The sequence below is a fragment of the Triturus cristatus genome, chromosome 7, assembly GCF_964204655.1.
Source record: "Triturus cristatus chromosome 7, aTriCri1.1, whole genome shotgun sequence".
NCBI classification, from domain to species: domain Eukaryota; kingdom Metazoa; phylum Chordata; class Amphibia; order Caudata; family Salamandridae; genus Triturus; species Triturus cristatus.
In genome coordinates this window covers 1,677,893,971-1,677,908,926 of record NC_140590.1, presented here as the reverse complement: position 1 = coordinate 1,677,908,926, position 14,956 = coordinate 1,677,893,971, and the positions used below count along the sequence as shown (strand labels likewise).

The window sequence follows — 14,956 nt, the reverse complement described above, 5'->3', positions numbered from 1 at the left end:
GGGCTGGAAATATGATGTCAAGTTGAGATCAAGCAGCCCTGCGAGACTGCATGCAGCTTTAACCAGCCTCCGATAAAAGCTTCTCTTTGGTTGAATCTCTTCTGCTCTTAATTGCCACAGTTCACAAGGCTGTCTGTCCCAGCCCTCCGGGCTCGTGTCTCCCTGAGTTGCCGAAGCTGACAGGATTTTCTGACCCTGGAAACAATACCACTGCAGCCCCAGGCCGCGCACTGCTGGGCTTTGCAGGCACGGGCGGCTGAGAGGGAGGCTCATCCCGAGAGAAGCCAGGCTTTGCAGCTGAGCCTCGGGGATCCCGCTGACCGGGCTATATCTTCTTTCCAGCTCTATCTATATTGGCAGATGTGGACTTGCCCAAACGGAAACCAACCCGTATATTTCCTCTTATGTTCGGACCTCGCTCCCTCTGAAGGCCAATGTGGCTGAGAAGTTTCTCACTTGACAGGCTATTTAAATTTTTTAGATTATCTCGCTCTAACTCTGAAAAATCAATAATGCTAAGCAGAGTAAGTCACATGTTAAAGTATAATCAACAAGCATTGGCAAAGCCAATAAGTCTTGCCTATGCACAGTGCTTTAAATGGGCCTTTACTCACCAGTACTGAGTACCGGCCCTTCTTAATTTTATCTCCCTGAGTAATGGCACTTCTCTACGGCCGTGGAGAGTACCGGTACTCATGGAGGGTAGGCGCATTGGCCTCTAGTGGTGATAGCCTGTCTCTTTGTTCAGCCAAATCAATTTTAAAGCCCTGAGCTGAGCCCCCGCTGAACTTTTCAGCATGGGCTCATTTGCATGATATCCCAGTGTTCGCCGTCATGCTGTGTTGCAAGGAATCGAGGCAGCCCAGTGACAGCCCAATGAGAAAAGCCATGGGAGGTTAAAAGGGCTTTACTCCTACCTGATTCTTTTGTGTGAGTGTCTGCTTATGTGGGTCTGTTTGCCTGCTTGTGTGTGCGTCTTTTTGTGAGAGAAATATTACAAAATAAGGAAAGGTTAAAATATCACTGTTTGACTTTCATTTTGTATAAAGAATTATCCTGATTTGTTTATAGAAAGACATTTCTCGTGTGTACTGCAACTAGTATATAAACCAATAAACTTTGCATGTCTTGCCTTTAGCCCCGCCTCTAGTCCCGCCCACTCGCCACATTTAAATGAGTACCTGCACTATTTTTTCCCATTTAAAGCACTGCCTATGCAAGATCTTTTGGCTTTGCCAAAGTTTTTAGTCATGTTCTACAGCAGCTGAAAGTAAAAAATAAAAACGCTATGACATGTTAAATACAGCTCATAACGTTTTTAGGTCTCGCCTGACCCAGCGCATGCGCTGTTCTTTCTAGACTTATTGAGAGGTCTCCAAAAAGTGCTACCTGGCCAGCCTAGAGCTACAGTGCATGTGCTTGACCGCAATCACTTTCACTTTCGCGGCCGCACGGCCGCTTGGCATAGCCAATAGGTCTCGCTTTTGGGACCTTATAAGTATTTAGTTATGCAACTGTTGCATGGCTAAACACTTATAAGGTCCCAAAGGCGAGACCTATTGGCTATGCCTATGCTTGTTTTAACCAAGCCATCTTACCTCAAAAACTGGGCCAGCTGGGCGACCTTTTTTTTCTCCTTGCTGGTGTGTTATCTTTGCATATGGCCTCTTTCCCTTCATTGTCAGCTGTCTGACTCTTTTATCCCTAGTGACTGGAGAGAATATGGAAACCCTTGTTCTCAACCAGTTAGTGTAAGGCCCAACACCAACAACTACCTGCAAGCTGGCTCTCATCTTTACTCCCCATTTCAAAGTTACAAACCAATAATCAACCTTTAATGGTGCCCTATCAGACAGTCTACGTTTATTGGACCAACCATTCTTGAGTTAATCACTAGTTGTGCTGGGATTTATTAAGGATTTTAGACTCGTGTTCCCTCCCAAGCTGTTTGTGACGCCACAGTGGGACCTTAACTTGGTCTTGACATTTTTTATTTGTAAACCTTTTGAGCCAATGCATAGCTGTTCGCTGTATCTCATGACCTCACAAACAGTCTTCCGCATTGCATTTACGTCATCTTGAGAGGAGAGTGAGCTCCAGGCACTTCAGTGAAACCACTGCACACCACCTTTTTCCTGGACAGCTTGGTGCTGAGGGATGGAGCTGCATGCATGCCGAAGGTCGGGACTCCCTCCTTGTTGTGTGATTGATCACTCTACCAGCATTCTTCGCCCTTCATCCTTCAAAGCAGAAGGAGAGGCTGCATTGACTGGTCCCCAAAAGGGCTCTCAATTTGTATTTTAATCATATCAAGGAACCCGTGTAGACAATCAGGTTTTTGTGGGGTTCTCTGGGGCGAAGAAAGGGAAGGCTGTGCAGAAGGGGACCCCTTTGAGATGAATAGTGGTCTGCAACACACTAGTCAACAAGGGGCCCCGGGAAGGTTTGAGAGCTCATATTACTACGGCGGCTAAGGCTGCTATCACTACATTGAATCGTGGAGTGCTTGTCCTTGAAATGTGATCGGCTGCGATATGGACATCATTTCATACGTTCACAAAACTCTACTGTCTTGACAGCCAGGTCTGATGGAAAGGCACTTTGCTGCTCAGTCCTGCTGGACACATTGGTCTGAGTCCATGCCACAGACCCGCCATCTGGGGAGGTATGCTTCGATATCTATTCTAAGGTGAGGAATCTGAAGTTAGATCCGCCATCGAAAGAGTATTACTGAGGGCAAGTAACTTGTTGTACTGATGATTACTTCTATCTAACCGCAGACCCCTCTCTGCCCTACGCTTTCCCATTCTGTGAAGTAGCTTGTAACAATTTGAAGAAATCTTAAGTTAGTATTGAGTACACTGGTACCAACAATTGTTCATGCTCTGCATCTGAGGGGGCTGACAGGGTGGGGGGGAGAACCGGATGTCAGCGTGCAGGGGTGGTGATTACATTTGGCTCTGCGCCACCCCTTCGAGGGTGCCACAGTGCCACCTAGCGGTGGGCTGGAAAAACGTTTTTTAAATCCAGACTGGTGTCTGGGGGTTATTCTAAGGTTAGAAGTCTCTGATTATATAGACTAGCCCCAAGAAATAGACACTGAAGGTAAGTAACTTGCTCTTTTGCCAGCAAATTCCTTTTACTAACACATCAGGTTTGTATTTAGTAAAAATGCAAAGTAGATAACTATCATATTTTTTTTTATCCTAAAATGTAGTATGCCAACAGCATTCATGTTTTTATGCTCAGAAAGGTGCTGAAATGATATTTATAAAGTAGATTGAAGTGCATTCCATGGGTCATTCTCATAGCGCCTACTTTTTAACATTGACATGCATGCAGAGGCACTAGTGATTGAACGCCAGTATCTGCCATTTCAGATGACCCTCCGATTCATCTACGACTGAAAACTAACCAGCTATTGAAAAGTGACCAGGCCATAGTTACCGCATGGCTGGGGGATTTTGTCTCTGCCTTGATGAATCAAACAATACGATTTCATTTGCCTGGCCTTGCCTGCCGCGGCAGCTCGCGCTTCCAAGCAGAGAGAAAGGAACTTGGAAGTAATCATTGATTTTTGCCAAACATGGAACAATAAAATTCAGTGATCAAAGAGGCCAGTTTCTAACTAGCCAATCTCTGTAACTAACCACTGAGGTTAGATGAGTAGCTCTCTTGTTGCAACCTTCTTGGACTATTGTTATGCGATCTGTGTTGTTCTGTCCATAAATTAAGAAGTGCAAAATCTGACTGAAGATTCACCTTGCTGACTTGAGATGCAGGGACGAGCAGAACCAACCTGTTTTTAAGGCAGTAGTAGTTTTGTGCCTCATTGCATACAGCCAGTGATCCACCACCCCTGTTTGTCCCCATTTTTCTCACAACTATCCTTATCATAAATAGAGGTTTCACCCCTTTCTGGCATCCAAACTTAATGATAAGATTGTATAACCTAAGCCTATGTATCAATGCACAATGCCCTATATCTGACCCACAAGTATTTAGAGACGCAGTGCAAGGTTCAAGCAAAAACCAAGTTTCCACAAGTGGCCGGAAGTCGACAGAAATACGTAAACAAATTGATATTGGTAAATAGTCTGAATATGGCATCGCCAATGCCCTCCCATTGTATAAGAGAGAGAATTCCCGTAGAGAGAGAGTATTGTATTGCTCTGCTCTTATTACCCCTATGTGGGGCGCTGAAGCAATTGCCTACATGGGTAGCATGGATGGTGGAAGGATGTTGTCTTTGTTTTGATCCTATGTGGGAAGTGTTTTCATATCATGGCGATGACCACCGATGTGCGGTAACACGAAGTTTGCGAACTCTATATTTGGCCTCGGTTATGCCACCCTGTTTTCTAACTCCGATTAATATATGCCCACTCTTTACCTCCTTCATGGTCAGTAATCTCTGGATAGGGCCTCTTCCCCATGCTGTAGTGTCTGTGAAGGTCTTCTCTTCCTCCGTAAACTCCAGATATATTGCTTACTCTGTGTTGACATGTAATCACTCTCTTGCTTCGCCGGTCTTCATTCTCCACAAATGGCCTCACTTCCTCTCTGTAGTATGCGATCTGTGTTCGTGACCCCTTTTTACTACTCCTCATCCGTAGCCTAGTCACTTTATAGGGCCTTGAGGTCCCTCTTTGTTGTATAAAATCTCTATATGACCCTTCTATTCCCTTATCGGTTCTAATGGCTGCATGTTTCCCCCTTGCCCTCCAACCTCCGCAGTGCCCCTCCGCAGTCTCTGTACATGGTCTCTCTCCTCAGTTTTGTAATCTTGGTGTATTATTCTACTTGCACTGCCCTCATTGAACGACAGGACACCAGGGGGTGAGTAAACACTGGGTTTATTAAAGATCTTCCTTTCAACCTAAGCGTACTGTCCCTCAGCCAGTCAGACTCGAGCTCACCTCCCTGGAACGCTAGCTCAGGAGCTGGAACTTGGAAACGTAGTAAGTCCAGGAGCCAGGTGGAACAACACTATACAAGCTTGCAAGGTTATAACAATTCTCTCTGCTTAGTCCTTTGTCTCTGTCGGTGAGTATTTTCTCCATTTTAGTCATCTGTGTGTCTGCCCTCTTTTGCTTGCCTTAATCGAATCTCAGTGCAAGGCCTGCCAATTCTGAATATGGGCTCCCTCCCCTTCCTTTTTCCTGCTGTATAACTTCTGGATATGGTTGCTGTTTTGTGTCTGTTTTGTGACCATGTGGTTTTATTTGTTCTCATCTGCTCCTAGATGGAAACTGGACTTACTAAGTCCACATACCTCCCCGGACAGCCAGTACAGTGCTCGGATCCAGAGGTCCTGCTGCCTGTGACCGCCCCGTGCACATCCCCTATGGTGTCTCAATTACCAGACTGTGTCAGTGATGCAGGAAGGACACAGCTTCCTGAGGGTGAGTAGATGCGTGGCACATGTGGGCGTGCCTAACTTGTTGTTATCACACCTTAGTGTGATGGTGTAAGTAGGCGTCTGTGTGTGTGTGCACATGCGACAAGGCTTTGGAGATACAGCTAATGTGCTTATAGTATGTATGTGTATTATTTTCAAATGTGCCCTAAGTGCTCCTGTTTGGTGAAAGTGTATGTTAAATGTTACTGGTTGTCTGATGTGTTATTGAACACATGTAGCTGAGGAACACTGGGGTGTGCGCTCGTCCCTTGGTACGCAGTTTGTTGGGATGCTAATGGTGTGCAGAGGTTTCGAGTGTATTTGATGTATGAGTAAGGGTATGTCTGATGTATTTTAGTCTATGCACATAAGATATTTAAGTGTGTGTGTATAAGTGTAAGTTATGTAAGTAGCCTGGATGTTCTTGTGGATGGACTACTAACCTAATGTTCATATGTGTGAAAGCCTCGAAAGCTGTGCCTTGCTGGCGAAGGGCTGAATCTCTCTATTAGATTATCGATCTTCGTGTCTTGCTTTACTGAGCCAAGACTTCCATGCGCAGGTGGCATTTACGACAATAATGTTTTACCAACATAATAAAAGTTACATGAGATGCCAGAGTTGTGCTGTGCATGGCCACCACTGTACTGCATGCGCACCCACAATCACACGTGTTAACAGAAAGCTGGCTCACAGTGGTGCGTGTGCTGGCGGATATTGCACGACTTCAGAAAGTGCGTTTCAACAACCCTTCACAAGTCCTCAGTTAACCCCTTGGTGTGCCACATACAGGTGTGCAAGCGTGTGCTAGGATATGAATGTGTGCATGTGTTTCGGGACCTAAATTATCAAGCCCTTATAGTGGGTGTACCTGATGTAAGACGTGTGCAAAATCTATGCAGAAGTGTTGGCATTGGGGTACACAGTCATGCCGCCCTTCATCTTTTGTTTTCAATCGGACTATTCGTAGTGCAATGCAGAGGTCTAAGCTTGTCATAGCTTCCCTGGGCCTTCAACTTTATCCAAAGACTGACATTAAAGCGTATGATTGTATGGACGTTGTTTAACCAAACATGGCGTTGCGCTTGAGACACAATCCATTCATAAGGCTAGCTTCAGTACTTGTAGCAACTCAACAGATTTGTGGGATATTATGTTGAAAGTCTTTTATGGGATGTGCAACATTTTTATGGTGTTATATGTTCTTTCACTTTAGTGGACTGTATTGTGTATGTGGAGCATCGTACCAATTCTTTGTTGGTCAGTAGTGGAATTGTAAGTGTGCGAAATAGAGTTGAGATCTAATCTGTTGGTAAGAGATGAGTTGTGTGAGCCCCATGGTGTACACAGTGGATGTGAAGTCTTTACTTGTCCATCTGGAGCTTACCTCCCTGATAACTCATGTGGATTATTTCTCTTCCTTCTCCTTCCAGACCCTCGTGTTCTCTACGCTGTGGTTGACACTGTACCTGCACGTCGCTGGAAGGAGTTTGTTCGCCGGCTGGGTCTCAGTGATAATGACATTGAATTGATTGAGATGCAGAACCGGGACTGCCGTGAAGGGCATTATGAGATGCTGCAGAAGTGGCGATGCCGAACGGGGGTGGCTGGGTCCACTGTGGAGGTCATTAGTCGAGTGCTGCGGGAGATGGACCTAAGTGGCTGCAGCGAGGCCATCCAGGAAGCTCTCCACCCCCGGGCTTGATGGATCCAGATCTTGCTTCACATTCATGAGTGTGATCCAGGAGTTTGCTCCATTTTCAGTCTTGCATCATCCAGGACCCACTCTTCATTTTAGCCTGATCCGCTATCAGTGGTCCAGAACTTAGGAGGAGACTGGTGATGTGATTGAGGCATCTCCTCAGCTGTGCAATTCTTGTCTCTCTATTGAGCTCATTTTCATCCCTTAGTCATGACAATTTTAGGCCCTTGAACATTGGCCTGACTAATATCTCATTGTGTGAGACATAATAATGTCTCATCTATCTGCTTCCGTATATTAAAGATAAGGAGCTCTGTCTCCGAAGGACAGTGAGCAGTGTTTCAGAAAGGTTGCATCGATGGACAAGGAAATGCCGTTCTCCCTAGACATGGAGAACCCCAAATGTTGAATTCTCGATGCTTGAGAATGAGGTGCAACATCTCGTCATCAGAGGGCAGTCTTCATTTCCGGTGCAAACCCTGAAAAGCCAGCTTCGTGAAGACCTTTCAGCATGAGTTGGATAATAAATGTGTGAAGGAACTCTAGTATCCTGCTTTCTTGGGCTATCACTACAATGATTTACTTGTTGGACACCGCTGCTCCCAACCCCATTCTTCTCTTGTCGCAGTAGCCGACCATGCCAGAGTAACCTGCAGCATTTCTTATTTCTGGTTCTCTTCGGATGTTCACCAGTTTATTGATGCCGTTCTGGAGCCTCCAGCATTTATGGATACTGGTCATGAGTTTATAGATGCTGTTCTACCAGGAGAGATGGGGAGTTTATTGTAATATTGAAATATTCTGTGTAAAGAAGAGGAGTGGGCTGTTGAGAATGGTATCTCCAAACTGTTCCATGGATATGAGCGTATTATCGGTGATGTTACAATACAACGCTCTCTGCTGGGAGTATAAGGTTATTGGGATTGATATGACGTACTCTGCAGAGACCACAGTATAAAATACTTGCAGAGATCAGGTCAGTGTTAGAATAATTAATGCCCAGACGTGGGTCCCGTGCTCTCCATGCCACTGGAGTCAAGCTATCCTGGCTGATAGCCAGGATCCTAACCCGTCCTAGGATGCTTGTTTCCAGTCCAGGGAGGACCTGGCCTGGCAGTTCGGGCAGGACTGTTCCCATGAGGCACAGGGTCAAGACTGATTTGCATATGGCTGGGTCCAAACTGGAATGGCATGGTGAGCAAAAAAACGATGGATTTATGCCCAGATCTCTGTACTGGGGTGAATGTATGGCATTGTTTTGCATTCTGTCCATCAATTGTTGTTGTTGCAGAATAATTAATGTAGCATTCCCCGCAGAGATGACAAGGCTATTGGTGACATCATATAGTGATCGCGGCATAGACCAAATAATTATTAGCAACTTTTTCAATTTAGCAATATCTGCAAACATGAGAACTACTGATAACATGATCAATAAAGCATTCTCTGCCGAGAACAGAAGGTTAGTGGTTTTCGGGGCAGAATCCAGAATATCATTGTTAACATAGTCAATATAGCGTCTCCTACAGATTATCGGTCAGATTATCTTCATAGCAGTCACTGCAGAAATCAGATCATTGGTAACATCAGCAATAGTGCTTTTACTGCATGGATCAGAAGAATATTGGCGACATTTTCAATATAGGCATTTTTGCAATGATTTGAATGTTACTTGTAACATTATCAATAAATAATTCACTGCAGAGATCAGGAGGTTAATGGAAGTCTCTGCAGAGACCACAATATTGCATTCTCTGCAGAGAACTTGAGCTATTGAAAAGATTACCAATATGTTAATATATGTGGATATCAAGAGATTGCTTATATTTTTAATAAAAGGTTATTAGAAAGGTCAGAAGATTTTGGTGCTGTCAATATATCATCCTCTGGAGAAATTACAAAGATACTAACATCATGGTGGGGATCTGGGTACTCTGCAGTGGACAAAAGTATATTTATAAGTCATTGATCCAGTGTTCCCTGCAGAGATCAAAAGCATATTTATATGTCTCATTTCCCCCCGGGAGTTTTATATAGCGCAAACTTGACCCGAAGGTATCTGGTATCGGAGCGCTTTACATGAGCACCAGTTACGTTACACAAGGAGGTCATTGATCCAGATTTCCCTGCAGAGAGCTTGTTATTGATTATGGTATTAATGTAGTATTTTTCACCTTCTGCACAGAGTATTATTGTATTGCTCAAAATGTTTTTATGGTGTTTCAACTGCTGATCGGAAATACTTTCATTGAATGTTAAATTTAGGAAAGCCTGCTGCGGTCGGATTAGGGTCGATGTAACTTGCCTTTTCTGGTGCGGCTCAGTTTCGTCTTCCTGTGTAGAATTAATAATAGTTTTACATATGTATATATGTGCAAGTACAAAACAGTACGTATGAATGTTATGTGCAAAGGCATGATGCGGGGTGTGAAAAAATGTCCCTTTAATGGCCTCATTTAGAGTGCCTGGTAATTGTACAATAGGGTGCAGACTGTCTTTGAGCCCGTGTTTATTGTTAGCGTACATTAGAGGGTTTGCACAAAATTTGCAAAAGCGCATTTACCTCTGGGTGCTATGAAGAGGAAATTGTGCTTGTGAAGCACTATTACACGAGAAAAACTTCGAGCTTTGTGCAGACCAAAACGTGGAATGAGGCACCAAAAATTACCAAAGCTCAAAGATTAATTCTGGGGAGGTTTCAGGGACATCTTAAGGATTTTGGGACACCGGGGACAAAAATATTTTTTGGGGGGGGGGGGGGGGGGGGCTGGGACTGTGTTCGAACAGCTTTGAATTTATGATCTCATTTCAGCTGTTTCATGCCCTCTTTGGCCAGGTCACTGACGGGGCACAGGTTACACTCGTCCAAATTCGATTTGTGTTTTCATCTAATATTCAGGGACAGTGACGCGTGTTTTCAATATCGTAGCACAGCTGCAGCTCACAAATATTACTGCAAATAACCTCTGAGACACCCTTCCATTTCTCACATGTGAGCTGCTGTTTTGATCTAAAAGAAACTTTCATTATGGGTGTTGCTGAAGCATACACACAGCATTGCTCTGCAAACCCTCTGTAATAGACTCACACACATCCCCCACATTAAAAATAAAGGAAACTGGTATTTAAAACAATCTGAGAATTATTTAAGGTTATTTAAGGTCATCGGGACAAGACTCTCTGCAGAACAGAGCTGGCCTCTATCAGGTGGGCTCTGAAAGGCTGGGTGGGGCTTCACATCGGGGGCGAGTGAGTTTTTTTTTTTTTGTTTTTCTCTCGCAAGTTCTGGCTTCTCATCCGCTTCCTCTGCTCTGACAATCCGTGCAATATCCGGCACTTTGCCTTAACCACACTAACACCTGTTTCTCTGCCCAAAGAGTGCCTTTTCCCGCTGCAAATAGGTTTACTGGAAATTGCCCGGTGGGAGGGTCGGGTTGGGAGAGGGATTCGGTGTAGCCCCACCCCTTTGTGATTTTTCTGGCTGCGCTCCCAGAAGGTCCATTGTTAAAACGTAAACTGTTCGGATCATTAACTCAAGTCAGTGGGATTTAAAGCTCAATACATTTTTCGCACAAATTTCCGAAATAGACCAACCTGTAATAAAATCCTCACACTAGTACAGACCTCTATCGCAAAGCAATAAAGGTATCTGTTTGCTAAACATCATTGGCCAGCCTCTTGTAGTTTGTTCAAGCGCGGAAATGTATGGACGTTTTCTTATCAAGACAATGCTGCCCTCCAGCGACAGGATGTGTTGGTGCGGCACCAACAATTTCTTTATTTGCTGTGAACCTTTCAGTTGTCGCAAATGCATGGTGCGAACTGATTTCCGGAAATATGAGCGTTATTGTGGCTTGTAGCTTTAAGAAACCATGTTTTTTTTTTAAATGTTTTTTTCTCTATTGATTTTTTTAAATGTAAAATCGACGCGACACAGTGATGTTGTTCTTCCACTACATGGCTGCATTTAGTGACATTTATTGAAAGATTTAAACTGGCTTGGAAAAATGTAACACAACTCATTAGTTACCTTGAGTGAGCGAGCATACAAATACATTTTTGTGTGTACTATATTCACCGTGAGTACATTCTAGTTATTGTTAATTATCACTTGGATAGCATAAGGTATTCCATTAGTATGGCATAGCATCAGGGTCGCCACCTTGTTTGACCGGAATGTTTATGTCGAGGTCAGAGGGAGATAAAAATAGGAAAATCGGTGAAATTCCAGTGTCTCGTCCCTCTTCAAAAATATACATTCAAAAAAGCAAACCTGCATCGAAATGCTTTAAAAGTCTTTGAGAGGTAGCTACATTTTGGGGGGAAATGATCATTAAAGCAAACGGAAGGATAATTGTGATGTTGAAACATGTTAGTTCTGGAGACTTTACCAAGGTATTGTTAAACTAGAAGCGCATGGCCCTTAAAGAGTATCAAAAGGTAAACAAATGGCTGGTATTTTTTCTGTGAGGGTGGCAACCCTAAAGATATCACAGCATCTGTCAGTAGTCTAAGGTATGGATTTCCAAACGTTTAAAACTCAGGCCCAAGTGTCATTCAATATTGTAGACCTGGGGTTTAGGAAGGTGAATAAGCTAGTTTGAATTAACTGTGATGCTTTTTTATGTTAGTGGGTGAGATCAGAGGACAACCCCAGACTATTTCTCACTTGGTGTAGCTTCTCACTGTCCGGTAAACCTATATGTAAGCCAGGTAGCTGATGGTAGCAGGTCTTGTTGGGAACCCTAATAGCCTATTAATTGCATAGAAAGACTCAGTGTATGTTCAGAGTTCCGTTTTAAGAATATGTGAACCAATATTATAGTCTGTCAGATCAAGTTGTTTTTTTGTACATGGCTCACTCTGGGCTGAAATATTTCTAACTGCTTCAAATGCAGTTGAGGTATAAAATGCAACGACATAAAGTGATATGCCCAGGATCACTGCATTTGGCCTAGTGGGGAAGCAGGGACTTGCCATTAGACTACTCGGACATCCAACCAAGTGTCACACATCTTAAATTATCCCCCACATACTACGGCTTTCGCTACACATTCCCTTCATGGTTTTATAATCCACTCTTTGTCGGTCTTCTGTGACATCTTTCAAATATGGTGGAGGCCATAATTCGGTACTGAGTTGGGAAAGCGCCTAATTTGCCATTCTGACATTGTGCCCTTTATTGTTTTACTTATATATTCAAGGCTTCAGTATGTTGCGTGCTAATCTGAGGTCTGAAGATCAAACTACAGAAAACATAACCCCAAACACTTCTGACCACAGGCCACACAAATATAGCAGCATTTACTCCTGGCAGACTGTACTCGGTCTGCAGTTATACAATAATGTTGAACCTGTTGCTTTACAGGTGAGTGCCTTCTTAAAATTTACCACTGTCCTTGCAGCATATGTGGTTTTGAAAACCCTTGATAAACTCTGGAGCAGTGTAACACTGACGTGTATTTTTCTCAAGTTTAGTCTCCAAAACCTGTTCAATAGCGCGGCTATTAAAGTATGAGAAGTGTAGATTAAATAAAGCCTTTATAATAATGACAAGGAGTTATTTAAAAAGATCACCGATTTAACCAAAAAGGCAATGGATCAATGGAAATAAATGGGAGCATATAAATTGTGTTTGAAATTCCATCTATAATACAATTAACTGAACTTTTTCACAGGTTGGCTAGAAATACAAGGTTTACAAACCGATGCAACTAGTAGCCTGCTTATAAATTGAGGCCTCAAGTTGTCAGTCGCATGTGAATGTTGTGTTAATTAGCATTGTTTAATTGTAATTGGGGGGGGGGGGGCATGATTCTGCAGATGTGAAGCCACGCCTCTCCTTTTCTTCCTGTCTGGAACTCAGTTAAATTCTACCAAGTAAGGCTCTGGGCTCTTGATTCAGTCTTTGTGTCTGGGTAAGCACTGCACTCTAGGAGAAGGTCCCTTAGAGTGTGCGCTGCTGACAGAGCATTGGGTGTCTCTTAGCTACCTCTCTCGGCGTACCCTGCCCCTGGGCTGGCCTTCTGAATGTTGGTTGGGGGAAACATCCTGAACAACGACTGCGGAACGACGAGTTCCGGTATCACGCAAGCCAAACAACGACTTATCCTTAACCACGCATGTGCGTGGTTAAGGTTAAGTTGGTCTACTGTTAGGGATGAGTGGGGAAAGCAGAGCGAAGGACAGGACAGGTAAGAGGGGTTTGAGTTTTTTTTTAGGGGTGTGAGGGGTTCAGGGTAGTTTTTAGGGGGTGGGGGGTCGGGTTAGTTTTTAGGGGGTGAGAGGGGTATGGGATAGTTTTTAGGGGTGATGGGGTTTGGGGTCGTTCAAGGGGTTTGGGTTAGTTTTTCGGGGGTGGGTGGTACAGGGTAGTTTTTATGGGTGGGAGGGGTTCGGGTTCGTTTTTGGGGGAAGGGGTACGGGGTAGATTCCAGGGGGTTGGGTGGGATTTGGGTTAGTTTTCAGGTGGTGTGTTAATTTTTAGGGGGTGGGGGTACAGGGTAGTTTTAAGGGGGTGAGAGGGGTAGGGTTAGTTTTTAGGGGTTGGGGGATTCGGGTTCGTTTTTAAGGGGTGGGAGGGATTCAGTTTACCATGCATTCATTTACCACGAAAATTTGTGGTTAAGGAATGCGTGGTAAAAACAATCGTGGTTAAGACACGCTTGTTGTAATGACCACGTTGTTGAGGTAGTCGTTTATGAGGAACTTGTTGTTCCAACATACAATCGTTGGTTGGATATCAAACCATTCCAGGATATCAGATTATCCAGGATCTTTCAACTGCTCTTCAAGGTTGCTCAAGAGTACTTCTTGAAGGAACGATTGTTTTCTCTATTATGACGTTGCCCAGGTTCCCACGGTTAATGGGCCAGGTACATGTGTATGTTTGTGTTCCAGTTAAGAGGTGCGCAGCCCCTCTAGCTCAGATCCTGCCTCTTTTGCCTGCGCAGCCCCTGTCCCTCTTCTCAGCACCCAGTCCAGATGCTGTCCTTCTGCCAATGGGTACTGCAGCATCGCAGGATGCAGCCCTCCTCATCACTGCTACAGTGATACAGGAAATTCCCGGTCTGCAAAAGCAGCATTGTTCCCTTCCATACACTAGCCTTTTCTCAATGGCTGTCACAGTTCATGATGGAGGTGGTGTCCCGTGGGACGAGCTGGCTCTTTTCGGCTAGTCTGATGTCTGTTGTGGTAGCTGGGTTGTTGTGCTGTTTAAAGAAGTCTATGGCCTTGGGCTGGGGTTTGGAGTTTCTATAGTTGTTGACCATCTTGATTTCATGCAAATCGCCCTGGACGCGTTTTGTTAGGGCCAAGCCCTTCATTTTAACTAAATCATTCTCCCTCAAATGCAGCAACAAAACATCAGGACAATGAGAACTTTTTCATAACTATTCCAATGTTGCCATGCCTATTCTAAAGGATTGTGTACCAAACTCCTCCCCTGGAAACCCCATCACTCCCAGAACCTGAGGCTAACACACTGCTCCCTGTGGCGTGCCGTAAAACTTCACCTTCCAGAGGCTCCCCTCCTGTGGACATCTGCCACCATGGCAGTGGGCTAACCCTTTCATCCGGGCAACACCTGATGCTGATACACTTTCCCTGACCTTTCTGATCAATCTTGGATTGTGGCAGCCACACCCTCACTTACCCCGGCAGCACTCGTACATTCTCTCCCTTCGTGCTGACCTTCTTGGAACCAATTAACTCTCCCACGCGAAATGCTCCATAAAACAGCCAAACCATCAGTGCCGAAAAAAAGCTGGCTCTCCTGTTCCATCAGACAAAATGGCAGAAGGATTTCCACCAATCTTTTACAAATCTGCATAGTCACCGGCATCCTTATCCGT

At 44.4% G+C, this 14,956-nt stretch overlaps 1 protein-coding gene across 1 annotated transcript in view; it reads left to right on the top strand.

The window, feature by feature from the left end:
• TNFRSF1A (TNF receptor superfamily member 1A) overlaps positions 1 to 10,769 on the top strand; it is a 95,459-nt gene extending 84,690 nt beyond the window's left edge. The window contains exons 9-10 of the mRNA XM_085619791.1: positions 5,246 to 5,405; positions 6,835 to 10,769. Coding sequence (XP_085475917.1) covers positions 5,246 to 5,405; positions 6,835 to 7,106 — 432 coding nt within the window. The 3' untranslated portion in view covers positions 7,107 to 10,769. The remainder of the gene's footprint in view (positions 1 to 5,245; positions 5,406 to 6,834) is intronic.
• Positions 10,770 to 14,956: the final 4,187 nt, after the last annotated feature.